The sequence below is a fragment of the Taurulus bubalis genome (assembly GCF_910589615.1).
Source record: "Taurulus bubalis genome assembly, chromosome: 16".
Lineage (NCBI taxonomy): Eukaryota > Metazoa > Chordata > Actinopteri > Perciformes > Cottidae > Taurulus > Taurulus bubalis.
The window spans coordinates 14,629,144-14,656,776 of record NC_136604.1 but is presented as its reverse complement, the minus strand read 5'-3'; the positions used below and the strand labels follow the sequence as shown (position 1 = coordinate 14,656,776).

The 27,633-nt window shown below is 41.7% G+C and overlaps 2 protein-coding genes across 2 annotated transcripts; both read right to left on the bottom strand.

Moving 5' to 3' along the window:
- Positions 1 to 8,718: 8,718 nt before the first annotated feature.
- Positions 8,719 to 9,996, bottom strand: snx10a (sorting nexin 10a; the record flags this gene model as incomplete). The annotated part of the gene is made up of 6 exons (XM_079231550.1): positions 8,719 to 8,794; positions 8,894 to 9,088; positions 9,269 to 9,367; positions 9,485 to 9,585; positions 9,674 to 9,760; positions 9,958 to 9,996. The coding sequence occupies 6 exons, from the start codon at positions 9,994 to 9,996 to the stop codon at positions 8,719 to 8,721; spliced, it is 597 nt and encodes a 198-aa protein (XP_079087676.1).
- A 5,554-nt stretch (positions 9,997 to 15,550) lies between these two features.
- nfe2l3 (nfe2 like bZIP transcription factor 3) lies at positions 15,551 to 24,573 on the bottom strand (the record flags this gene model as incomplete). Its single annotated transcript, XM_079231670.1, has 10 exons — positions 15,551 to 16,159; positions 16,418 to 16,512; positions 16,640 to 16,796; positions 17,007 to 17,160; positions 18,049 to 18,164; positions 19,946 to 20,708; positions 20,810 to 21,272; positions 21,383 to 21,496; positions 22,075 to 22,155; positions 24,058 to 24,573. The coding sequence occupies 10 exons, from the start codon at positions 24,571 to 24,573 to the stop codon at positions 16,033 to 16,035; spliced, it is 2,586 nt and encodes an 861-aa protein (XP_079087796.1). The 3' UTR covers positions 15,551 to 16,032.
- Between the last annotated feature and the right edge of the window lie 3,060 nt (positions 24,574 to 27,633).

The window sequence follows — 27,633 nt, the reverse complement described above, 5'->3', positions numbered from 1 at the left end:
TTCAAAGATATGCGCCATGAGACGGGATGGGCAAGTAATTAGAGCGGCCATAAATTGTGCCAAGCTAGAACAACTCCAGAGCCAGCTGATTGTTATTGTTGAATAAAACCCAATGCATCGGCTGGTCCTTTGTAAGTAACATCACAATAGGGTCGCTCAGACTTTCTGAGGCATTTACTCAGCAGGTATGTTTCAACCACTGGTGACTGCATGAAAACAATCAGTACCTTCTTGCGTATTAACTGAATTATCGTCTTCATCAGCAGGAAAAATATTGCCTTGTCATCAGCAAAGCAGACTTCACCTAAAACACTCAAATGCTTGGAGACCTATGACCTTTGAGATCACAAGCGCTCGTCCCACTAAGACCATGGGGGTTGGAGGGAGCGAGAGATGTTTTTAATTTGCTTCTGCTGTAAGGGTGGCCACATGGGGTTAAGGGCAAAAGGGAGTGGTTTTTCAGTTTACCAATGCTCAACACAGTAATATCCAAACAAGTTAGTTTGTGAAGATTTAGCCTATGATCCATGCTTTTTACCTTGAACGGTAGCTGGAGTCTCAGGATGTCACGAGATCATGCGAGAATTAAGACTCACATATCACACAGGAATGTATCTTCTAAGGCAGTGGTTCTCAAATAGGGGCACTCCAGGGCGGGTACGGGAGATTAAAAAAATATATATTTAAACTGAGCATCCATTTAAAAATCCTTTGAAATAGTTATTTAATAAATATTCAATACAATACAAGTTTAAGTTGATTAACTAAATTGTATATATTCTATATTGAATCAGACACTGATGGCACAGCGCTGTGTATTACACCTTTTCTTTTCAACCAAAAATGCTTTGCACTGACTTGGCGGGGACATTTTTTTCACAGGGGGTACATCACTGAAAAAAGTCTTCAAGTAATGAGTTTGTTTGGGAAAGAAGCACGGACCAATCAGCATCCAGTGAGGAGTTACTGGCAGCTTTTTTTTCTTATGTTTTGGTTTTTGTGTGATATGTGAGCTCACAATTCTTGCGTGCTCTCATGACATTGTTATAATCCACTATCCAATTTACATCAATGAGCCACGCGGTTGCACTGGATGACATGGTCCTTCATTACAGTGCACATGCACACTGTAGAGAATCCTGCATACATTCTCCTGCTGCCGTCACAAAAGTGTATCATTAAGAAGTTGTAAATAGTCCAGAAGAAATATACAATTTACTCCTGTTTGAGTAATGTTTGCTGAAACTAAAGCGTGTTTCAGGAAAGTGTTAAACTGGGATTTTTTTCCCCAGTTTTCAAACTCTTTTTTTTCAGAAAGAACAAATTGTCCTATTTTCAAAAACAATATTATCAAAGAGACAAATAATCCTATCGTAAACAACTCGGATTTGCTAAGCAATGGCATTAAGATGAACCCTAACATACCCACACTTATTGTCATGCAACACAGCATTTTGTCAGTTCAGTTGTTAGTGAAAGGCACAGACACAAAACCATAATTACATGTGCTAATCCAAACAAACATTGTTTTTCGACAAACAAACTCTTGCTGCCACTTTTGTCTCTAATTTCAATTTACATTAAACCAAGTGACATGAGCCCTGCCGCTGCATTTCGGGGAAAACATCAGTTACCCGAGCCTGAGATTCTAATTTGGTGTCATGCTGTTCCTATTTTAGCTCTAGAGACACACATCCATACATCCATATTTGCTTTCTCAAAACACAGAGAGGCATGCAGCATGCATGATTCTGTTGGTAAGACATTATTAATGACCCCATTAAAATTAATGACAAAAGTAATTACAATTTAATTAGAAAATGAGCACTTTTTATGATTGTTACAATTAACCAACTGATGTTACAACTGACCCTAGTTGCAGAGTAGATTATGGCAATGTACCCCTCTGCTTTTGATAGCAGTACATTTCTCTTTCGAGATTACACAGGATATATTGAATCAGACAGATATGAGCGCTTTGTATCAAATTTGAAATCTCTGGGCGAAATAACCACAGATTAATGAGGTAATAAACCAAAGGCATTTCAGCAGTTCCTGCTCTCGTTTAGAGTCGATTTTTTTAGGCAATTCCTTCTCTAAAATAGTTCTGTGACAGTTATGGCCGTGGATTGAGACAGTTTCCATCATTTTTTCTCATACTCTGTTTCAGAAGAGAAAAAAAATGTATCGACAGAGACCGAAGAAGTGTTTTTATCAAAGTGGAAATTTAGATTAAATCATAAAAAGTGAGTTTAGCTTCGTATCCAAGGGAAAGTGTGTGTGTGTGTGTGTGTGTGTGTGTGTGTGTGTGTGTGTGTGTGTGTGTGTGTGTGTGTGTGTGTGTGTGTGTGTCCTGTCTGTTGTGATGGATGAATGACAGTCGGCATGGCAGCTCATCTCCTCTCGGGCGGCTGGGTGACAGAGAGAGATGTTACAGCACAGAGACAGCACAACCGCCACACTGGCTGGCAGGTGTCACACATATACACACACACACACACACACACACGCACACACACACACACACACACACACACACGCACACACACATATCCAGAGCATGCACCTGAATGCAACATCAAGATCGCCGTCTTTCCTTCCATGGCTTCCCTGCCACCTCTGTCTACTCATCTCCTGCACCCACCTCCACCCCTCCATGTTCCCTGTAAGTGAGCTGTCTCTTTGTGGGCGGCGGCCTCCTCGTCTTCCTCATAGCCTCAGACCTGAGCCCGTCAAACGCCCTCCCCACCCCCCCAATGTACCTCCCATCCCAATCAATGGGAGCGGCATGAAGATTTCACACCTCGGGCAGGCGTGAGGCAAGCCGGAGGCGTGTCCCAGTCGGAGAGGGTGGGGGTGGGGTGGAGGGTGGAATGGGGGTGGAGGGTTGGGGAAGCAGGGGGTGATTTAGGCTGTCAGGGCGCCAGTTTGGTGGAAAGATGGGGCTTCTCTTCCTGAGTCAGACAGGGCCAATAACTCATTAGAGAGAGAAAGAGATGTAGAGGTGAAGATGTGGCAGAGAGGAAGCGAGGGGGAGAAGGAGATGAGGGGAGAGGCTTCTCCACACAAAATCAAGGAGATTTTGTGTTTCCTTTCTCTCCTATTGCCTTTCTCAACCCCTCACTTCTGTCTCTCCTCTCTCTCTCTCTTTTCTGACCCTCCTCATAATCATCTCTTCTTTTTTTTATTACCCCCCAGCCCGCACACACATCCTTTCCCTTCCTTCCCTTGGTAGCTCCCTGGTAACCCCTCTCCTCTTCCCCTCTTTCCCTACCTCCTACCCCCTCCTCTTCTCCTCCTCTCCTCCTCTCCTTCCATCTGTCTTTCTTGCTGCAGTGCCCATGCTGCCAGGCAGTATAAATCACATCTCTGGGCTTGGCTGCAATGGGCCTGAAAATAAAAAGGCATAAAAATGTCGGGATGAGCTACGGGCTGGGGGGGAGAATTCCTTTATGATGGGTCTAAATCCTCCTCCCGCCTCACGTCCTCCCCGGCATACACACACACACAAACTCACACGCACGCACTCACACACACACACACATATACACAGATTGCTTGTAGAAGCATACACATGCACACCCTACGCCACTACTTTGAAATTATCCCCCCAAACTGTAGCAGTTCGGGTCTCTCTCTCTTTCTCTCTCTCCTCCTCTCTCTCTCTCTCTCTCTCTCTCTCTCTCTCAGACACCTGTGCAACCCTCCAAACACATTCTGCCACACATCATATGAAGCTCTTTGTTGGCTATGATCAAAATTGAGACGTCGTCTCACTGTGCCCTCTCTTTAAAGAGACAGTTCAACTAAAACTCCAGTCTAGGTTGACATAAGCCTGTCACTGTCATCTGCCCTTGGACACATTTCTCTTCGTGTCTTCTTTTTTTTTTTTGCATGAAGAGATAACGGACAAAGGCCATTTACAAGTTGCAGGTTGAAAGGGCAGTCACGTTACAAGCAGCCCTGACAGAATTTCAGTATATTCCAATCTTGAGTTTTATACAAAAATTCAACTAATTTAAGTTGAAAAAAATGTACACTAGCTGTGCAAGATGATGCAGAAACTAGAAGTCATGATGAACGGATAACGCTTAGAAATGTTTTGGAGAGATCAAATGTTCACAAAAATTACATTCAGGGAGCTCCTCTAAGGTGTAGTCTACTATTATTGAGGGGTAAATGCAGTGGTTGGGAGAGTTAATGTGCACCAAGTACCCAAAGCCGTCCTTCTTTACTGTCTAAAATGGATTATAGAACAAAGGAGAGTCACTTCACTGTGTATAATGATAATTGTGGACAATTTATGATCTCTCTAGTCTCCATCTATGTATCGTTCTGAGTAAATAAACCAATAAAAGATGATTGAAGAGGCCTATAACATATTGAAATTAACCTGCTGGCAGAGATGCATTGTGAAGGTTGTCTAACTGATTATGGGAATGAAGATGGAAGTGAGTGAAAGCATGGTGGATGGGCAACTCCATCACCTGCTAAAATCAACCTATAGCTCAGAGTTCTCCTTTAATCTACGTCCCGATGTGCACTTTGTCAATTCTATTAGATCACGCTGATCACACACACACACATATAGAGTGATGATGATAACGGTGAGCACCTCCCTAGGTGAAGCCTATTCAGTCACAGTGGGAGCCATCTCAGACCTAATTATGCTTGGTTTGGCGTTTTAACTGTATTGATCAAAACGCTGAAACAAACGAGAAATGCTTATCAAGCTGGAAAGAGCCCTCCGGAGTTGGTGTGTGTGTGTGTGTGTGTGTGTGTGTGTGTGTGTGCCCGTGCACTCCACAGGGGTGAGTGTGAGTGATGGCGCAGGTCTAAGAGGTGGTGAGATATTGGTGGTTATAAAAATTGCAATTCTGAGCTTATGAGTTATAATTACAGCCTCCCCTCCTTCACCCCTTTTACCACACAACCGGATATTTCTTCACATATATGCTCACATATGCAGGCCTCGGGACATGCACACACACATCAAGATCTGCACACACTCGCACACACAAATTAGCTCGTCCATAGCAGCACTAAGTGTACAATACCCTGCTCTGATGAGCAAGCTCCCGGCGACCTTGGAACTCTCTGGAAAGACAATGCAAGGGGAGCCATGCTGCTAAAGGGAGGAGCTGGGGGTGGTGGGAGTAGATAAGGTATAGGGATGGATGGAAAGAGGGACAATAGATGAGAGAAGAAGGGAGAGAGAGAGAGAGAGAGAGAGAGAGAGAGAGAGAGAGAGAGAGACAGGGTAAGTGGTGCTGCTCAGTGTAGGGCAGGAGGGCAGTGCTCCCTCCCTCCTCTCCATCTCAGCTCATCTTGAATGCAAATGTGGTTTCTATACGGTTCCTTTGTGCCGCTTCTAACTGCTCCAGAGAGAAGCAATTACAACTGCTCCATTCACTCAGAGAGCGAAAGACACGCATGGATTGAGAAGGGTAATTAATAAAGAGATAGGAGGGCTGAGGGCGGAGGAGAGGAGGTGAACACATACCTGTGGAGGACCTTCAAGTAGGATTGGAACGTGGTATTGATCGTAGTGGCAGTTTGCTGTTGACACACACACAGACGTTCTTTCTGACCGGCTACTCTGTGAAAGGTCAAAGGTGAGAGGTCCTTAGCATTACATCAGAAGCGTTATGTAGAGTGCATGTGATACTACGTTGCACTGTGGCCCTCGGTAAATATGCCCCATCTGTCTTAGAGTCGTTATTCCCCCAATCATTGCTTCAAGGACCTGAACCCCCGCAGAATATATTGAATCAAAGGGACTCCATCTAGATATGACATCACCCTCCATTCCTCTCCGTCTTTCTGCAGACAGATAGTTGCAGTGCCAGTGCCGTATCCTGTCGCAGTCACAGTGGCCGGGCGGCGCTGCAAGGTACGGTGGGAGTTTTTATGGCCGTCATTTGGGCCGCTAATATGTCATCTCCATTAGCCGACTTTTAACACTCGCAGATAGATGGTCCTGTGACATTTATCTGCGCAATGGTCGTATTTTAGCTGTTAAATGGCTGGCAATGTGCGGAGTGCGTGCAAAATGAGTGTGTGTGTATGTGTATGTGTGTTTTAGCCGTGCAATGGTAGGTTGGAGAGGGAGATGCATTGACTTTTAATGATGCTCTATGCAATAGCACTTTAGAGGTAATAATCACGAATACAATGCAAGTCGTCACCTTTGACCCCTCCCGTCGCCCGCCCGCAAAAGAGAGTAGATAGGAATGGGAGCCGGCTGCAAGGTCGAGACCTAGGCCTCCTTCCTCAACAGTTAGACAGCCGAGGTACAGTGAGCTGGGACCTGCAGCGTCAGCAAGAAAAACTACAAAAGAGAACAGCTAATTAACTTTGTCTTCAGAGAGATGATGAGGGTTGAGAGCGAGCAAGAGAATTAAAGAGTGAAGAGGAAAAGAGGAGAAAAGACTCTATGGGAGAGAAAATAAGTGCAGGGGCAGGGTGAGAGTCACACAAAATAATTGCTCGTATAGATTTTGCCATTGTTGGCTTTTGTAGGGTCAAGGAGGTGATGCCATTCCCTGTGGTGGCTTCAGGTGAAAGTCTAAATGAGCTAATAATTTAGACTCATAAACGAATACTAATATTGACAGCCACCACACATATTGAAAAGCATTAGAAAGATTCCTACCATAAAACAGCTGTAAATATGATATACCATCTCATCATTTAACTCGTCACGTACAGCGGAACCTTTTTTCCCCTCGCTCCACACCATCCACTGTGCTGAATCAAAAAACTGAGATGTTTCGTGTCATTTTATGTGTCGCCTACAGGAGCTCAGTCACCTGTCCAGCGGCAGTGAAGTTGACTAATGTGACAGAAAATTAACAATTAAAAATATCACACGGGCCCAGAGCCACCGCAACGTGGGCTGTTCACAACTCAGTGGACACCTTAATTGCTTTGAAACACAATTGGGTTTGGGCTTTGTTTGGTGTTTTGGAGGTATGAAGCGCATCAATGCACACTGGAAATTGAGTTATAAATTACAGAGCTGAAATAGACATGTTCCGTGAATACTCAATATCCAAATGCTAGACGTTCTCCGCTACAAAAAGGCAGACGCGTGCGTGTACATACACACACACAAGATGCCACCACTTGAGATTGAATTTTTGACCGAAAATTGACTGGCTCTAAACCAGTGTGTGTGTCGTGCTGTATGGCTGTCATGGGGTACGTTGATAAGGTCAAACCTTAACAACAAACGGAGATGGAGCACTCTAACCACAAACCAGTGGGACTCAAGAGAAAATGTTCATTCATCCACAGCTTTCCCACCGGTGTATAGAGAATATGCTTGTGTGCATTTGTGCTCACAGCTGTCAGTGTGTGTATCTATGAGTCGGTCTGTGTTCGGCAGATGAATACAGCTCAGTGGCTGGGGTGTGAAGTCACTGACAGCTTCATTATGGCCTGTGCGCACAGGGAGACAGTACCATGCAGGGGAAGGAGAGCAGAGGACGGAGACGGGGGACAGGCCAGGTTTACTGCTGGGCCGGCCCATGTCAGTCCAGCAGTTGGGTGGAAGGAGGGGTGGGCGAGGACAGCTGCTGTCTCCTTTAATGAGCCTTTGCTTCTTTCATCAGCTTTCAATTTACAGGCCTGTCCTGCACTGCCCCCATCCAATCCCTGTAACACACAGTTGGAAGCAGTCTTGTTTCTCGCGGGTGATTCCCAAGAGTCGGTAATAGTTAAATTAATTCGCTGTCCTCCTTTAATTAGACCATCTCACCTGGGACAGGAGCGACACAAGGATGAAATGTGACCAGCAGTGGGCCTCTTTCAATTCAAAATCTCAACATGGAAGATGTTTAAAATCTAACACATCTTTGTAGATAGATGGTATATTGACACCTACAGAAGGAGGATTTCAGCTTTGAGAGCAGCAGAAGTGCCAAACAAATGGACAGCGTAACAGTTTGTTAGATAACCCCACATATAATTAAAAAAATACATGCCATCTAATATAAACCCTGCAGTAAATCCTGCCTTCGTGAAGGTTGTAATGTTCGTTTTTGTGTAAATGTGTAGGCGATTTAAAGAACTTTAAAACTACATTCATGATCAGCACACAAGCAACTACAGTGTAAATCAAGCATTATAGACTTCCATCCAGCTACTGTATAGTTTGAGGTCCTGTGATGTCTACGCTCCCTCTACTGGGCTTTTACAACAATGCAGGACTGTTGCACTGAATTCAGTTACACGTCAAGGTCCACCTGAAGAAAAAGTGCTGACCAAATTCAATACAATTCAAAAAACACAATTTATTCATCCATTAACAGCCATAAAAGCATTCAAATATGTTTCTAAAAATCCAGTTCACAATTCAAAACTCATCCCTTGCTGACCCCAGAACAGCTTCAGTGCAGATAAAAATATATACATACAATATTTAAGAAATCACCATTTTAAATGTAAACTATACATTTTCTTAAAACATTTTTTTTTAAGCACACTCATTTAAATGACCATGATATTGCTTTGAGAAAACTACAGCAAATTATAAAAAAAAAAAAAAATCCAAAGGGAATAATGAAGTTAACAAAAACGTAAAACGTTTTCTCATCTTTGGACGTTAACTAAGGAAAGCTATAGTGCCATGTAGCATCACAAACCAGCTGACTAAGCACAACTGCTCTGTGTCAGGGCTCAATGAGTGGGGTAACAAGTTCTGAAGAACAGCTGTCAGGAATCCAAGAAGAGGACGGGGCTTCCTCGCACTTGAGTGTCCATACTTAGTCCCAAGCCCGACGAAGAAGAGCTGCAGTGGGAGGAAAGGCATAGGTCGTGTTAATTCAGCATCAGAGATTGAAAACTATTATTTTAAAAACGTGTAAAGCTGTTTGGTCAAAGCGCATACCTTTCACAGTCAGAGTCACAGGGGGCCTTGTCCACCAAGCGGCTGATGTCACCGCTGCTGGAACGCTGTATGGCTTCAGCCACTGTGTACTTGGTCTTACCAAGGGCACACCTTGACATCCTTGTGATGCTGAGGTCTGACTGGAGGAACAGATGGAGTCGACTGTCCGATAACAAAAAAGTCGTATGAAGAACACTGGAGAAAGGATTTTAAAAAAAGGCACAATTTCAGAAAGTGAATGTAGACATTTGAAGATAGTTTAATTAGAGTAGAGCAAGGTGACCTTCGGGGTCTAAGGGGCGAGGGGTTTAATGGGTACCAGTAGACAGAAATTAATTTGATTGCTGCCATTGCTTTAACTGCGCAGGTACTCACCTTTCTAAAAACTCCTGGAAGCCCTTCATCCTCTGTGCGACCTGCTCTGTGTTTTTCATGCTGAAGAAGGGATTCCAGGGCGGCAACTTGGGCAACTCCCTGGACAAAAAGAAAATGCACGCTTATTTAAAGTCTGACACAATGGACATCCACTCATTAAAGTAAGCCAACATGTAAATACATTTATGAATGTGAGGTACAAACTTGTTAACATACATGATCAGAGCATTCTGTTCCAGACAATGACGCAGCCAAACAAACTCACTGTAACGCCGTCTTACACAGGACGACTTCTTTCGAAAGCACATGCTATTAGTCTGCAAGGAGACAGCAGTTCATGAGACTTGGCACATAAAGTCAAAGTTACCCTATCAAAAACAAAGTTCTCTCCCTAGAGGCACTTACTTGTAAACAGATCTCGTAGTCAACGTGCGTGTGCCAGAGGTCATCTTTTAGAAGTCTTGGATCCCGAACTCCAATGCTGATAAACTCCTGCAAAGTTCAAAACCAGGGTCCCATTAAATGACAGTGTTGCAAAGATGCGCTGTAAAATAAAATAAAAGACACAAGATGCGTTTCAGCAACTCCATTTTCCACTGGTGCTTATTCTGGGACGTTATCAAAATAGTTGTTACTGCACAAATACAGACAAGAAAAGAAAGTGAGAAGGAGCATGCTTGACCACTTACTGTTTGACAGACGGACACATTGTGCAGCATACTGTCCATTGGGCAAAGACCTGCTAGAGAGAGAAGAGTCTGTAGTACAAGTTATTCAAGCAAACAAGGCTTATTCAAGTTAAAGGTTACATGTTGATGAAGACGGCAGAAACAATAGTAAACTGGTAAATGCAGTAATTAATGTCAATAGTCTTTTGTTTTCAATGCTAGATCTGTTTTGGTTGGCGATTAATACTTTAAGGACTCAAAGTGCAAATTTAGCACGGATAGGTTAAAGGAAAACAAAAGGGCAAGGAGGATTTAGCTTAAGGGGAAATCGTGACCAAAAACACTTTAATACAAAAACACGCACAACAAAAGGGCTTGGGAACAAATATCCTTTTCTGGGCCACAACAGACTCAGGCAATCCCAGCACTTTGCCCATTCACCGAATAACTACAGCAATTATGATTAAAAGTTACACACAAAAGTTGCAACATTCAAGCACAGCAAATTTGCTAACAACTACCAGTTATTTTCTTCTTAGATAACTGGATGTTTAAACTTTTCCCTAGGATTCTCAGACAGTGTTCCCTCACATGACAGTCTTGACTAAAGGCTCACTGTGCTGTATCATCTGCACCCTGGACACCTTAATGAGACACGTGCCATACACAAGTACCAGGTCCAAGCAGAGTAAATCAATAAGTAGCAAACAACCCAAGTCCTGAGGTGACTTTGATCCAAACTGACAGTCTGAAAAACATTACATGAAATTATAGAGCAAACTAATTGGATCTATACGCTGCAATAAGATGTGCTGAGTGCATGTTATTGTTTATGACAATTATTTGTTATACGGGTTGCAAATTTATTCACCAGATCCTGGGCTTTTAAAAACAGCATCGACACCAATGGGCCTTTCCCTAGACCCCTTCTTCTGGCACCCTAGCTCAGACAACACTAGTTTACACACACTGCCATCTTTTAGGAGCTCATCTACACATCTGTAAAGTTGTGTGACTGCATCTTGCACATGCAGTTCTTTTACCATCTGAGCCTAAATCTGTACACAGACAAACATGATAACCAGAGGTGTCAAGTAACGAAGTACAAATACTTTGTTACCTTACTTAAGGTAGCAATTTTGGGTATCTATACTTTACTGGAGTATTTATTTTTCAGACGACTTTTTACTTCTACTCTTTACATTTTCACGCAAATATCTGTACTTTCTACTCCCTATATTTTAAAAATAGCCTCGTTACTATTTCATTTTAGTTTGCTTTCACTCCGACTTGTCATCGTTCAAAAACACACAAAAAAAAAACCTCTCCGCCCCGTGGCTCACAGATACGTGCGCGCGCGCACACACAGGTGAGCGCTGAGCACACACACCAGCGGACAGAGAGCGTCGAAAAATGTGTCGCGTGAAAAGTAGACCGCTATATCTGCGTTTTAAACGCTCCAGGGTGAAGATGCAACAGCAGCTCTCATGTGAGGAGCAGCGGAGTTCTCCTCGCACCGGAACAGCTCTCTGAACCCGGAGCAGCTCTCCTGCTCCAGGTGAAACGAGACAAAGTGCTCGTGTCTTCTACCAACAATGAGCTGCTGGCTTCACATATTACAAAAGTACAAAGTACACGGATATAAGACTAAGTCATTAATAAATACATAGACAAATGCCTGTACTTTCGGGTAAATGGTTACGGTACGCCGTTAACAGGTTACGCTTGCGCATGCGCGATTTGACGCGACGCCGTGAGCTCCGTGAGCTCGTCTTCTCCTGCTGTTGCGTTTCTCAAAATAAAAAACAGATCTAAGCTCAATAGCATGAATTGAGAGAGGCCGTATCAAATCTACAACCCCGTTTATAACATATGTGTAGAGGAAAGCAGGTCACTGCAGCCACTAATACTGATACAACCTGATGGCTCACATATCTGCACTCATTCTGTTTGGCAAAAAAAATGAAAAGCTTGTTTTCCACAATGAGCTATTTAGTAGTAACTAAAGATGAGTAATTTTTTGCACAGATAGAACTTACACAAAACATTGTCTGATGGGGCAACCTGATTTACTTGAAAGTGATTGCAATTTTCTTTATTCTGTTATTTATAAAAGCACCGATGAGTCACACAATTATGTTATTTACAGAAAAAGTTTGAGAACCACAGCTTTAAGTGTTTGTGTCAGAGTCGCCGCCTATTTTGCACTATTACAATACTTATAGGCAACTAGTTATCATGTCTTCCGCTCCATGAAACGCATGTTAATGCTCAGTAGTACACATATGGTACTTTAATGTATTTGCATTGTAATAAAATGTGATCATTTTAAATGGGCATATATGCAGCTGAAACGGGTAGCCTAGTGCATCCCACATTTTTCAACATAACATTTTAAAACATTATAGTCATTATGGCCTTTATAAAAATGATTGTTTTGGGGGAGGTGGGGTAGTTCACTACCCCACCTCCTCCGGGGCTTTAGTGCTCTTAAGCCCCTGAGACGGGGCTTAAGAGTTTGTCCTTAATGGGAAAAAAAACATTCCCCTTACATTACTTTTACACTTTTAAGTAGTTTTTAAACCAGTACTTTTACACTTTTACTTAAGTAAAACGCTTGAGTTGATACTTCAACTTTTACAGAAGTATTTTTAAACCCTAGTATCTATACTTCTACTTGAGTAATGAATGTGAATACTTTTGACACCTCTGATGATAACACGCACGTCTATGTGCAGAACCCAGGCAGGCTATTATATTACATACACATTAAGGTGATGACATTTTAATATACTGTCATAAAAACTAAATGGCAATCCACTCAAACATGATTATAAAAAAATGATATTTAAAAAAAAAATAAAAGTAAACATCTTGCCAGTTAGATTATGGTAATGAAGCTCCAACGTTTCAAGTGCCTTTGGGAGAATAGCAGCTTCTGAAAAAACTAATAAATGTCTGCAACAAAACATTGTGATTTCATCCTACCTTTCCTCGTTTTCCCTGTCCGTGTAGTAATCCGGTGTATGTGAGCAAACAGGAGCGGTGGGTGGTAAAGTTTGAGGCTGGGCACTGCCTGAAATGAACTAGTGTTAATACTCCACACTCAGTGGGACCTCTGACTCGGTGCCTGTTGGCGCGTCTTTCAGTCCCTTACGGTCCATACCGCTATAAAATAGACGCTAAATAAAATGTCGTAAAAACAACTGGGCCAGACCGAGAACCAATACCAGCCCTCTTAATGAAACGTGTTGGCTATGTCCTCACTGCGCACCTGTCCCTAATGAATCGGGTGGGATCAGTCTAAATGGCATCACCTGGTGGGAGGAGGTGACCTAATGACGTAGGGGAAAGTAACGCTCAAAACTAAATCTTTGTCCATCTCAGAACAAATGTCTCTGTGTTGTTCATTCCGTTTATACATCTTTTTTTTATTGAAAATAATAATAATTGTATGCCCATGACATGTGTTGTTTTTGTGAATTTGAACGTTTTAACAACCTGGAGTATTTTTTCAGACTGTATTGGCAATTTGAGGACTGTTTGGTATTATGGGCAGTGTGGAGAGAACTCACAAAATAAATGTGAACACTTTTGAGATTCATGTTTGGAAATACAATTAACAAACTATCTGACCATGGAATAAAAAGAAATATGACACATGTAAGTACCGACTTGAAGAATCCCTCATTTTGTATTATGTTATTATGTCATTCATTTTCTATTTCATGTAGAATCCAAAAGGACATTTTCATTACAAAAAAAATAGCTGGTGCCCTTTAATCTAATCTTCTTCGAGACCATAAAATAAAGTTATGACACTGACAAAACCTCTTTACTGCGCGATTAGCATTAAACGCTTTTTTTTCCACAAAAAGAAAGGAATACGACAAACCTGCCCGATATTTAGAAATGCAGGTAAAGCCAGCATTTCCCATAAAAAATAAACAAATAACTGCAACACAAAGTCTAACGCTCATACAGGGACAGTATATTGTCATAATGGTTCATTTAAACCAACACCCAGGATTGTCACAGTTTCACTCTCAATTCAGCATCCTCTCAAGTTGTCAAAACATCAGATACATCAGATATATTGGCCACTTTCACGATATCAAGTCTGATACCGGCAATGTTGCTCTCCTGACTAAGAGAAATCCCAAATCCCTGTAAATTATAGGCCACACCCCCATCTACAATCACAATGGAAATAATACTATCCCACTTTCCTTACATTGTAGTTTAGATAGAAGAAAAACCTTAAAGAGTTCTTACCAAAGTCCTTGGAGTCCTATTCCAAAATCCTATTCAGCACAGGAGTGGAGCTAAACACAACTGGTGGGATGGGGCCTAAACCTCTGGTAATAGTTTAAAGGGTGTGGGGGGCAGGGGAGTTCGATGGTCTGCTCATTTGCATGTAAAGGGGTCTTTATCTTTGGAAAAGTCAGCAGATAGCGTATTTTAGAGTTTAGATAATCCAGTTGTAAGTGCAATTCCTAAAATGATGAAGGAAAAAAATGCTGACTCAGGTTACTGCTCTGTGATCTGGACTATAGACAACTATCATGTGCTGTACACACAAAGCCACAGATATCCTGGGAATCCAGTCAGGGACACAAAGTCCTTTTTGTCACTCATGAGACAAATACGATTAGATGTTCCATCACATTAACATCTAATACCATAATCATTCAGTTCATGACCACTATATTAGAAGTGCTTGGTCATGGCTTGAGTCTTGTTTTCATTGTAGAGACATGTGTAGTTGTAAACTGGTACCTGAGTACCTGAGAACAGCATGTGAAGTGATGACTGTGCTGAGCTGATAAGAGGTTTGACTTAATCAAAATATTACAGAATTAGGAAGTCACACTTTAATTTGCAATGTATGTTTGCCACTGTAAATCTGCTTTGATGTGAAATCTGAAATTATTTATTTCTAGTGGGGTATTTATCGCAAGAAGAAAATAGCACATTCCTAATCAGCATTTTTGGATGAAGTCCATCTCACTTTGTCGGTCATGGAGAAAACACTAGTGATTTCCTCAGAAACTTCATCTAAGCACAAAGGTCCAAAGTCCACCTCCCATACCCTAATGCCAGTCATGAGGCTGTTCTCCAGGTAGCCCTGCCATCTGGTGTTATGGCCCGAGAGACCCATCACTGCTGAACTCAGCCGTTTGATTAGAGGCAGTGAGCTTTAATATTAGAGTGTCACCACAGATTGGCAGGGGTTGAAGTTATTTACTGTTAAAAGTAGCAATGCCACGATAAAAAGATATTCTATCACAAAATAAGAAACGTCCTGCATTTAAGATCTTGTAATTTAGAAGCAGAGGGACTTGCCTCATTGAGCTTCTAATTTTCTTTGTGTACAAATTAACTGGTAAGATCTGCTTTTAGTAAAATAAATGCAGGTCTCTAAAATCAAAAGTGCTGTTGCTTGAATCAGTGGTGAGGTACTGTATGCGAGTAAAAGTACTTATTAAGCACATATGTAGATTGGCCTTAAAATCAGGTACAGAAGTTAAAGGACGTGTGTCTACATGTACAGTATACACCGTCAGTATCAAAACGTAATTGGCACCATGAAAAATAAGCGGAGGAATTTGGTCACATAAAACCTTTATTAGAACATCAAATAATATTTACAGACAGAGTATACAAAATGCACTTTTAGAACAAAACATTAGCACTAGTGTAGAAAACAAAACACAGAATTGTAAGGAGATTGATACACAAGAGGTGGCTGACACCTTCACAGACCAAAGTACCATTTAGAATGTACAAAATTTAACCAGGTTTGAATACGGGCAGTGGTGGGTTCCATCAAATAATATGCTTTCTAAACTGCCATCACATTAATCATTATATGATACCGGAAGACTTCTTTCATTATACACCAAAACACCACCACCTTCTCCCTTACAATCAATTCAGCTAATATGTACAACAACTTAGCTCTCCATGACAGCCATACAATGCGAGGGCTGGAACAGTTTCAAAAATAACTAGACGGCTAAAACTAAAAAGGCAAGCCAGAGAAGAAAACTTAGTCCTGAGGAAAAGGGTGTTAAGGTACTGCAGGGACCAGTACTACTGGGCCTCATCCTCTGGACAGGAATGCCATGTCAATCTCTCCTCATAGAAGGAAATCACCACCTGAGGGCAGCGAGTGTTGGCCTCGCGGGCTGGAACCAAATCTGCTTCATCTGAGTCTTTCCTAAAGAGGACAAACAGGGAGAAAAACATTACGGCAACTGTGGACCCACGTTTACAAATAATTCAGTGTTTCTCACCTGAGGTAAGGTGTAAAGTAAACTGGACTGATATTCCTTTAAAACAGCATCACATAGCTGAATGTATATATAACTCATCTCTGGAGGAATATAACAAAGCTAGAGTGCATCACGAGTAATACAATTATTTCCAGAAGGTTTGAGCTGTAAACATAAAGCGGGCCCATTTCTTGTTTACTCACCATTTCATTAGGAACATCAACTCCCCGCTGCTGTCTGTTGCGCCAATGATCCGTTCTGGGTCAAGATTCCTAGCGAAGCCACGTGGTTTCTCAGCCTTTAAGTGATGACAACAAGTTCATGTTTACATGGGATACCAAATATCAATTTGTCTGGATTTTTAGAACTGATCTTCATGTGAAGGGTTACACTGGACAGGCATGGGGACATGTTAGTGAACTCACCACATCTTTCTTCTTGGCTTCTGTCTCCGTCTCATCTGTTGATGCCTTCCTCTTCACAGGAGCAGGCTTCTCCTTAACGGTCTTCTGTGCTTCTAAAAACGCTGAGATCAGCTCTGGACAGTCCAGGTTATCCTCCGGCTCCCAGGTATTGTCAGCCCTAAAGAAGTAGGGAGAGAGTTACCATTTGCCCACCTTAACATCAAATACATACCAAACAGATGCAAACAACATATTTAAGTAGCTTCCATGCAGAACGGCACCTTATTCATACAACTAAATATGTAACTATGGACAAAAGTTGAGCACAACCCCATACCAGGGAAGCAGTTACAGCTCAGTAAGGGGACAGGTGTCCCAGGCAACTTACTCTGTAAATCCCTTCCACTTTAAAAAGAATTCTACTTTTCCGTTGGCAATACGTTGGTCAAGCACTTTTTCCACCACAAACTCCTCAGGCTCCTCCTGTGTGTCCATTGCATCCTTCTTGCCCTTGGTATTCTGCTTCTTGCCCATGTTGTGCACTAAAAACAAGGAGTGTGAGAACTTAAATTATTTAAAATGATCTCGCAATGCCATCCCAATAATTCACATGGACATGCATATAGCTGCTGTTCTTATCCACATTTAAGTTGAAAGGAAAAACGCAGACAAACAAGCACCGATTCATCCACTGAGCAAGGGGCCGTAAACCACATCGGGTGTAAAAACTTGTCTTATTATAGCCGAGAAGTATCTTGTAGCGTATCGCTATATGCAAAGAAAAGCGTATGCATTCTTATTAGTAATGCTAAGTTACAAATCAAATCATTTCTACATTGTTTAAAAGAATACAATAGCCAAATTACAACATAACGGTATGTAGGTTAGCCTGCGTGCTAACTAACGTTAGCTGGTAAGACGATTTCAGGCCTGGGTGGCACAGAAAATGTCTTTGACTTTACTTCGTCGTGTGCAAAACTAAACTTGATTACAAAGCGAGATGTCAAGAAAAAAACGTAATTAGTTACGTTACATTAACATTTACAATAAGCATATTGCGCTCGACGCCTAACTCGCCATTGTAAAGAAGCTAACCTAAAAGGCCCGAGGATGCAACAAAACCCTGAAACACAAATGCATACCTTTCGCTAGCTTAGCTGTGAGCTAAGACTATCTTAACTTAGCCTAAAACCTAAAAGCTGCAATGTGCTCAGCATACACCAACAATGTACTCATGTAGCCAGGCTTAAATAGTATAGTTGTTAAGGTAACGTAACGTTGTGGCTTACTTTCTGCGCAAACTGCGTTTCCTGCCACACGGTCCAAGTTGCAAAAGAAAGCTATCGTTTGCCTGCCTGGATCAATCGATTAGAAATTACGCCAAATGTTGCATGAACATCATCTAAGGGGAATTATCTCTGCATACACACCTTTAAAACAAAGAGGAGCTGCTTCAGTGATGTCTTCTAACCACGCGGTCAGCTTTCCCTTTATCTCGTATGCAGCAGTGCAGCAGGCGCCAAAAGCTAACGCAGTCGTAGGTCTTCTACGGAAGCCGCGAAGGGAAACGCACTTCGCTTTTCACTGCCTGGTCGCTAGTAATACTATATTTGAGCCCTCCGCACAGGTTGTGGTTGAAGAAACTTAATCAAAGCCGCAAGGCCTAAGACTATTGTTGTTCGGTCTACATATTTCAACAAACATGTGTATTATTTTGTTTTAAATAAAGGGCAATATGGCATCAAAAGGGATAAATTAGCTTGAGGATAGCCTGCCACCAATGCCTGTTATTCAAAGAGAGGGTACAAGTGACAAAAGAATGAAACAGGCTGTTTTATCTTTTTGAATTTTTAAATCAGAAAGAACAATGTCTGCAAGAGCATCTCAAATTCCCTAAACAAAATCATACTATCAACAGTCAACAATCACCATGCAATCAAAAACATTTGCCCCCGAAACATGACATTTTAACAAACAGAAAGTAAACTCTTGGTCAAACCATAAAATTAAATAGAAGTTTGTGAGGGACAAGACAAAAAAATTAGTCATGAGTTCCACTATTACTTTATGCTCCTTTCTCACTCTTATAACTGTATAAAGACACATGCCAATGAATAAGATGGAAACTTTTACAAAATACTTATTTCAACTCAGATAATCTCAAGTATATAAAAAGCAAAAGCCAAACGATGATCTTATTAAATAGAGTTGGTGATTGTATTTTTTACTTCTTTTTTTTTAACAAATGGGATGGTTTAGGTCCATTTAGGGCCATTTTCATGACAAATTTGTAGTCAATGAGTGCATTAATTGACCCTAAAAAGGGATACATTTTTTTACTTAACCAAAATCTATAACGTATACCAAGGCGTGAGGTAGAATATAATCTTGCCTGAAATCTTAAGTAATTAATATGAAAAGGTTAAGAAAAATTGTGCTTGAAACAAATTACTCAATATGAAGGTAAAACATGAAGTGGTAGCCTCTTACAAACATTTGTGTTATGATAATGTGCACTCACAATAACCAAAACATTTATCCAATGCAAATTAAGGCCTTGTCAATTTAAATCATTGGTATATTGTATGTCCTAAAGACATAAGGAAAACAACATTTCAGTACAAATTTCTACTGAACAGTACATGCCCTCAAATATCGGAAACAAAGTTGTAAACTTTAGATAGGCAATGTCCCAATATTCTCACCACTGAGATAAACTTACTATTATGAAAAAAAAGATACTGCCATTGACAGTCTCATGATGCATGTAAGCATTTCAGGAACCTCAGAAACTTTAATAAATACAATCTTCAACCTCCTCATACTGAATACATTGAGAGGCAAGATCACGTGGAGACAGACAGACAGACAGACAGACAGACAGACAGACAGACAGACAAACAAACAAACAAACAAACAGAATCCTCCTCTGAGATCCCTATCCAGTAAGTGTCACACTGCTGGCCATGTTGACTTTAGGCATGTCTGGTTGTCTCAAGCCTCAATGACTTGAATGTTAACAGGTAGAAGACTGGCACCTTAGCTGATTCCTTAAACTGCCCAGGGTGCCTTGTCCATCTTCAAAAAGCATAAAATGTCCAGTGTGTAAGCTACATTTTTTCCCCATGAGAAAATTTATTTACAGAGATTTTTGTATTATTTACGTTCTGAGTGTCTTTTCTTTTTGCAGCTTTAGGCTCCCAACATCGGTGAATCCACACACACACACACACACACACACAGGCAAAAGAGGAGATCCCAAAACCAGTCAGGCAAGTAAGTCCAAAAATATCCAAAAATCTAAAGCTGGCAAAACGGCATCATTGCTTTTTGTCCTTCTTCCTCTTGTCTGTTTTGTTGCCCGTTGATGTGGCGACAACAGGCCGTCTTACAGGCTGAACTACAACCCTCCCATTAGCCCCGCACTGCAGGGTGAATCTTTCTGGGTTCAAGGGCCGTCCTGAACTATCTCTCAGCCGGGCCAGGACATCTCTGGTCAGCTGCTTTATCTGCTGGCCCACAGCGCCCATTGTCTTGGCTGTAAGCTGTTTCTCTCTCAGTAGCCTGCCTCTCTGGGCCTGCAACCGTTCCACCTCCTCCTGCAGCCCTGTGATGGCATCTAGTTTGCGCTTCCGACAGTTTTGCGCTGCCAGTTTGTTCTTTCCCCGTCTGCGGATATCCCTCAGGAGGGTCACCTGTTCAGTGGAGAAGCCGTGACCATCAAGGACCTCTAGGAACTCCTCCACAGGCATGTTGACGATCTGCAGGACAGAGAAGGGGATGCACATGGCACGGGCGCGCAGCTCATCACGACTCAGATCCCTGTCTTCATACCTTGAACCTTCATCATCGCTGAGAGGCTCCTCTTTGATACCTTTGTGAGGAAGTGTTACTGAAGGCTGATTGAAGAAAGCAAGAGATGAGTAGCTGTGGTCATGCCACACACTCTCACTCAGATCAATGGGGGACCATGTTGTGTTGTAGTCCATGATGCCTTTTGAGGGGACTGAATCCACCTCACTGCTGTAGCCTGTAGCTCCACACTCATCCTCACAGTAAGAACTGGATGACGATGACATCTCGGATGAGCCTGGACGAATGGAGAGTTAATTTATGTATTAGTATGTAAGACAAACAATTTATTGACCAAACAAACTATTGCAGTAAAGACATGTAATTATTTTAACTAACCTGGGGAGACTGGACTTTCAGAGCTGCTTTCCAAGGAGAGACCTGAGTCCGAGTCCAGGTCCTCGAGGACCTGTGGGTTTATGCTCTCCAGAGAGCCCATCAGCTGGGTGTCCAGGCCTTCCAAACCTAGCTGATTGATCTGGTCAAACACCGCCTCATCCAAACAGCCACCCAGTGCACTATGCGATGACACATTTCCGGTTAAATTACATACTGAAGCAAACGGGAGAGCAGCCAGGCCCACTGCCATCCCTGGGGATGGGTCTGAGCGCGAGGAGCCTGTGGATTCCAGTCGAAAGAGGGTTCTTTGCTGTTGTGTGACTGGCCTGGACTCAACTCTTTCAGACACCACACCAAATGCTCTGGTTACCATTGCATCATGCAAACTGACATCCTGGCTTATGGCGCTGGGGATGTCTGTGTCAAGGTCTGACAGACGCTCAGAAACAAGGGAGTCCAAGTCCTACACACGAGACAAACATTTTAGCCAATTTAAGTCTTTGCAATTTAGAAGAAAGAAAGAAAACTCTGCAACACGTTGCGCATTACAAGACATATATAGACAAAACTTACGTCAAGGTCAGTAACAGACAGAGAGAGCAAATTGCTCCAGTGCTGGTCAATATCAATGGTAGGAAGCTGGTGGCGGGCTGTATCAGACAGTGCAATGATGCCTTCAAGAAGACTCTGAATTGTGCAAAAAAGAAATACATAGAATAAAGCACTGACACAGCAAGTGGTATAGTTATGCTATATCTCAAATGTGAATTAAAGTATTTGTGCGAGAGTTAAACATCACACCACAGTATATGCCAATAAAACTTAAAATGCAAGACAAAAGCTGTTGAAAAAGCCAAATTATACTCTTAAATTCTCCTGAAAAAGCTTGCTGTATAGATTCTTAGGATTGTGAACTTTCCCTGTAAGACGTTCAATAATTATTGAGCTTCAACATCCCCTAATCTTACAGTGTAACCACAACAGCACCGTCATCTGAATGATGCAATTTGAGTCATGTGAGAGCATGAATTTATGGTTAAAAATAGGGACAAGATAATTTTCAACACCGAGTCTGTAAGTCTTATTCAAGTGTGACTCGCGTATTGTCACAGACTGACAAACATTGTAGTGTGCACTCCAAGAAAAACAACAATGCTATGTTTCGGTGAACTGGACGTTTTAAAAGTAAATGTTGCGCACATGTGCCACATTTTTAACAGTATACAGCGACAAATGAAAGCAACTATGACAAACCAGGATTATACCTCTTGTTCCAGTGTGGAACTGTGAGCCAGCTGAGTGAGTGGGGCAGGTTCTTCCTCCTCTTTAACTTTAACATCCTCCTCCTGGTAAGGCAAAGAAAGGCAGATGGAGAAAGGGATAATATAATTGGGGATCAGGAGACTCAAAGATGAGAAAAAGAGTTGATTTGTTAGCTGGCATCATAAAACCTTAGAGACAATTACATTTCTGGTTTGATGACCCCTTTCCAGCTATCGTAGATAATTGGATGTCTTAGAAATATATTGAAAATAACTATTCTAACAGATAAAATGTGTGTTATGATTAGCGGTTGTCTCAACGGAGGGAACAGAGAGCTACTGTACAGACTACATTAACACAGACTCCTTTCATCGTCCTGTCAACTGTGGTCAGAGTCTTTAACGACACATGTTAGAAATGCATTAGCAGCTGGATTTCTGTACTGAAGTGGAGCTTAGGATTCTTTTTATTATACTAACAGCTAAGCTAACTACTCTCAGAGATGACCCAACCCTGTTAGATGTTGTAAGACACTCCTAATAAACAAAGCGCAGCATTTCATGTGGGGCAGCAGCAGTCGGCCACAGACACAATATGCTTGATATATCCCAACACAGACAAAAAGTAGGTTCTGTGCACAAGTGATAACAGGTGGTGGATTCTCACCCATTTCAAAAAAGGCAAAGACTGCCGAGTTAGTTTTTAATGCTAGAGGCAAAAAATATAACAGCCGGTACATTACACCAGCCGAGTTCTGTTTAAACTTGTCGACTTCTACTGGAGTAGCTTTTCCAGCTCTGAATGGCCCACTGAATGTAGGTGGGTATTGATGTTTTCAAATATCATCGCTGTAGTCCTCTCCTTTGAAGCATTGTATATCCAAAAACTACCAAATCTTACCCAACAAGCAGCTAAGCTATTACTTATTTTACAAAAGAGTGGGTAAGAAATAAAAGATGTGTCAACATCTCGTTATCCATGTGAACAAGAACCCTGGGAGGGGGCAGTGTTCAAGTATGGACCACCGCTTTTGTGCAAGCAAACAGGGTGTGGGTCAAAGCCTTAGTTCTCCACCTCTCAAGGCCCACAGCTGGTGGTTGAGTCTGAAGAAAAGGGATATAGTTACACAATTGGCGACATCAACTGCCCCCAGGACATAACATTCACCAAGCAGCTGTTTCTACCCTGAGCTAGAAAAACTGGATTACTGGGAGGAAATATAATGGCAGTCACAGATTACAGTATTAGAATTAGTAGTACAGTAATACAAAATATGAAACAACACATTTTCAATTTGGCAATATTGGCAATTATTTTCAATGTGTTTATTAACAACAACAACAAGTGAGTGAACCTTTTGGTGAATAGTAGTTTCACAACTTTGTGGTCACCCAATGGTTTTATGAGGGTCTTATCTGTGAAGTTAATTCTACTGTCCCGACTATGCAGACATGACTTAAGGTGACCAAGGTTATGTCCCATAGTGAAGAGAGACAGGTGCAGTAGACAGTTAGCAAACTGTATCATTGGCGGTTTGTTTATAAATTACCTGTTTAACTGGACTGGTTAGGTATTCTTTAGACAGAGTTAACAAGTCACCATGATGAAATCTAACTAGGATAGAGCATAATCATTGAATTGCAATGCGTGACCCAGTACAGGAAGAGACATACCAAAGTGAAAGTGACTGAACATTTCAAGTTTTGTCAACAGGACATTACATTTTGTGTGTGTCTTGTTTCCTGGTGCTCCAGAAAAAGGCCACACAACAACAAGTCACTGGTTGGATGTGCACCCATCATTGTAGAACATGGGTTAGTGCTAATGGTTAGGCAGTGGATAGCATTAGCAGGTCAACTAAGCACTGGGGAAGTATGTCAACGAACTTTAGTTTAGCTGGACAGCCAATCGTCTCGATCACATAACGTTAGCTTAGGCAGCAGCAAAGTATGTTTAACTCTCTGGTACATTTCACACACACTTGCCTCTTTAAGAAACCCGCAAGCTCCGGTGCTACAAGGCCTTTGTCCAAGTGCAGGGGTGGTTTGGCACACCTCTTGGCCACTGTCGGGCAGGTGTTCACTGTCATCCCTGGCTTCGTCCCCGGGGCTCTCTAACCCTGAGTTGGTGTCAGTGGTGTTGCTTGTTGAAGGCCCACAGTCAGCCTTGTCAGTGGCAGAGACTTGGTGCACCAGCCATGCGTTCAACTGTGTGGGGAAGCGCCGCGAGCCGAGGGTCCTCACCTCGTCTAGCAGCCGGCGACTCGCAAAGAAATCGTCCAACTCGGGACATTTTGGATGCACACTATGTCCGTCAAGAGTGTCTCTCAAATTATGAAAGGGTGTCTGGGTGTAGCCTGAGCTAGGACCCAAGTTAATCTCTATCAGAGGCGTATAATAGCCGCTCAAGTAGCTGTCGATATCCACACGAACTCCAATCAAACTGAGTAAGATCGTTAACTGTATCAGGCCTTCTGAGAAGTACTTTTTCGCGATTTGCATTTTCTAAATGCTTTTATGGCTGCAGATAACTGTGAAATACTGACCCAAACAGTTCCTCTTTCCCGAGTGGACAAAGGGAAAAGCCTAACAAAAGAGCACGCCTTCCCCTGTCAGACAAAGAGGTCCGCCTGTGCCGGCGAAAACGTGAGATAGTAGCGCTAGTTAGCTGTTAGCAGTTAGCCATCACCTTTAATCACCGGTTAATGGGAACCTGTTAGCGCAAACATAGCGAAGACGTTGCTCGGCAGTTATTCGTCGGCGACACTTGGCTATCAAAACCTTCCTGGCGTTGCTAATTAAACAGAAAATGAAACATCTGAAGAGCTAACCGCTGTCACTGTGTGGCGTGCTGCTACTGGGGAAACTTCGTTTCAGGTTTTGCATGGCTCATGCAGATTGGACCAAAGCGCTCGCCGTAACCCATTGTGATTGGATAAAAGGAATGTCAGTTGTATTCTTGACCAATGAAAGTAAGGGACGGTTGTTAACTATCGCCAGCCCCCACCCCACTTATAACAACACATGTTTTCACAGAAATAATAGCAGAAACCACGCTGATTTCGCTTCAGAAGAAGATATAATATTGCCCTTTTAGTTTTCCTTTCATATTTCCTAAAGTTCATTGATCCCTGAGGAGTTTCTCAGGAACATGGTTAAATTCTAGTTCCGGGACGTTTGTCCTACTGACCTGCATTTGTTAGATGTTTGGCCTACTGGTAATCGGCTGAATTACATTTTGAACTTGTTCAACTATGATGTCTTTAACTAAACCCCAAACAAAGGAGAAAGCCAACTGTGGAATTTTAAATTCTACGAAACACTTTACCCTCTGGACTTCTAAAAACAAATCAGTTCATACTTGGTGGGAGAATAAAGTGTACATTCAGTAAACAATTTAAGAAAGTGTCAGTTATACAATGCATTGTTATGGATTAGAACTACCCAACACTATATCAAATAGCTAAAATAGCTCCACCTCTACCAATTTCAACATTAAAATGCTGCTTACACTACATTAGTAACGATAATCCAATTATATGTATATATGCTCCCGGTCAAACACAGAATAGACTTCACATTATTACTCATCACTTACAAAGCCCTAAACAACCTGGCCCCTCCCTATCTTTCAGACCCGTTGCCTCAGGTCCGCCAGTTCAAACGCTCTCAAGATCATCAGGACTATGCGCCGGACCTGGGGTGACAGGGCCTTCTCAGCTGCAACCCCCCTCTGGAACGCTCTCCCCATCCACATCCGTCAGGCTCCCACCCTATCTTCATTGAAGCAAGCTCTCAAAACCCATTCCAACTCGACTTCACCTGCTAAACCCCTGCACCTATCCTCCACTATGACCCACACAGATACGATAATCCTTTATTAGTCCTGCAGTGGGGACATTTACAAGATTACAGCAGCAAAGGGGTAAAGTGCACACAAGAGACGTAGTAAAAAAAAAATATATATATATATATATAGTAAAAATATACATGATGAGATACATTCAGTTTTCCATTTTTCTGATGTAGCGTCTCCACTTTAAGGTAAATATTGAATGCAGGATTATACTTTGTATTGTGGTGGAGGACATTTTTCTTGCTAAAAGATCAAATACTTTAATAACGCTAGAACTATTATATTTAAATCAATTGTGATAGAGAGGAGATATTGAGAATTGTAACCCTCAAAAGTTAAATTTGGGGTTTAAATTTCATAATCATGGCCCTAAAATATAACACACTGTTGAGCACACACATATACTGTATGGTATTTTATTTGAACTGAAAGGTTAGTCCCTCTCAGATCAACATGTTTCCATGCAGACTGAAGATGTTGTTGGTGATGGAAAGAGGTCATCTTATCATTGGCCTTGAATCAGCCATTTGGATGTTTTAAGGTCTATCTTGTCAGTGGTTTTGTAGTCAAGGATGTTGTCCACTTAATCTGAATCATATTGTATATACAAACTTTGAATTTGAATGCACCTAAACTTGTTTATTTATAATAACTCCTCATTGTTCACATTACTCATACATGCACATTTCTCTAATCCCAAAAATGGGGAAAAACGCGGCAGTTGCCCCTTTTACCTTTAGGGGAGTTCTTCCCATCCAGTTTAGTAAATTTGATCATTTATATGTAACTTATATAGGCTCCTTGGTAATTTATCCTGCAGTTTGTGCCATATTTGTTGTTTTTAAGCTTCACAATCATAATTCATACAAGAACCACATGCCCCAAAACAAACGATAAAGGTTATCTAACATCATTGTGTTGGAGGAGCTCAGTCTGTTCTCCAAGACATACACTAGTTGACATTTTCATGGCAATATCAAAAGAGGTTATTTCATATAGTAATGCCTTGACAAACTCAAACATCCAGAGTTTCTGTCTGTTCAGAAAAACACACACGTATTTAGGGGTAAATACAAGGCTTATAAAAGCTTAAGGGGTGAGATTGATGACAAACTTGAGTTAAATCAAAAGAACAAAACCAGAAGACGGACAGAATTAAAAACAGACACTGATTTCACATTTAGAAAACATTTATTGTGGAAGACAATGTCTAAATACATACTAGTACACTATGTACTGGTGTATATCCATATGTTGAAGAAGCAATCATATCTTATCAAACTAAAACACTAAAAGTCTTGTTTTGCTAAAGGAAACGTTTTGGTCGAAAAATTGCATTTACATATCACAAGTATAGAAGTACTCATTATGCAGAATGAAAACTTTCCACACACACCTTCCTGATTGCACTTGTTTTTTCTCTCTCCACCCCAGACCTTCCTCCAGTGGTTAAACATTTGCACCCAGTTTCTGCTTCACACTGACTTACACACTGCACGCATACCAGGATGTATTCTTTATATAATCTCACATGCATACTGTCCATACATTTGATCTATAGTGTATTCATATACTATGTTAAGAGTGTATCTGATCTATAATGTAATGTACCTCATGCTATTCTGTATATTAATGGCTCACTATTAGCAATATTTGTACTTAAACCTGCACTGTATATATTTTTACCTTCTGTAACATATGCACAT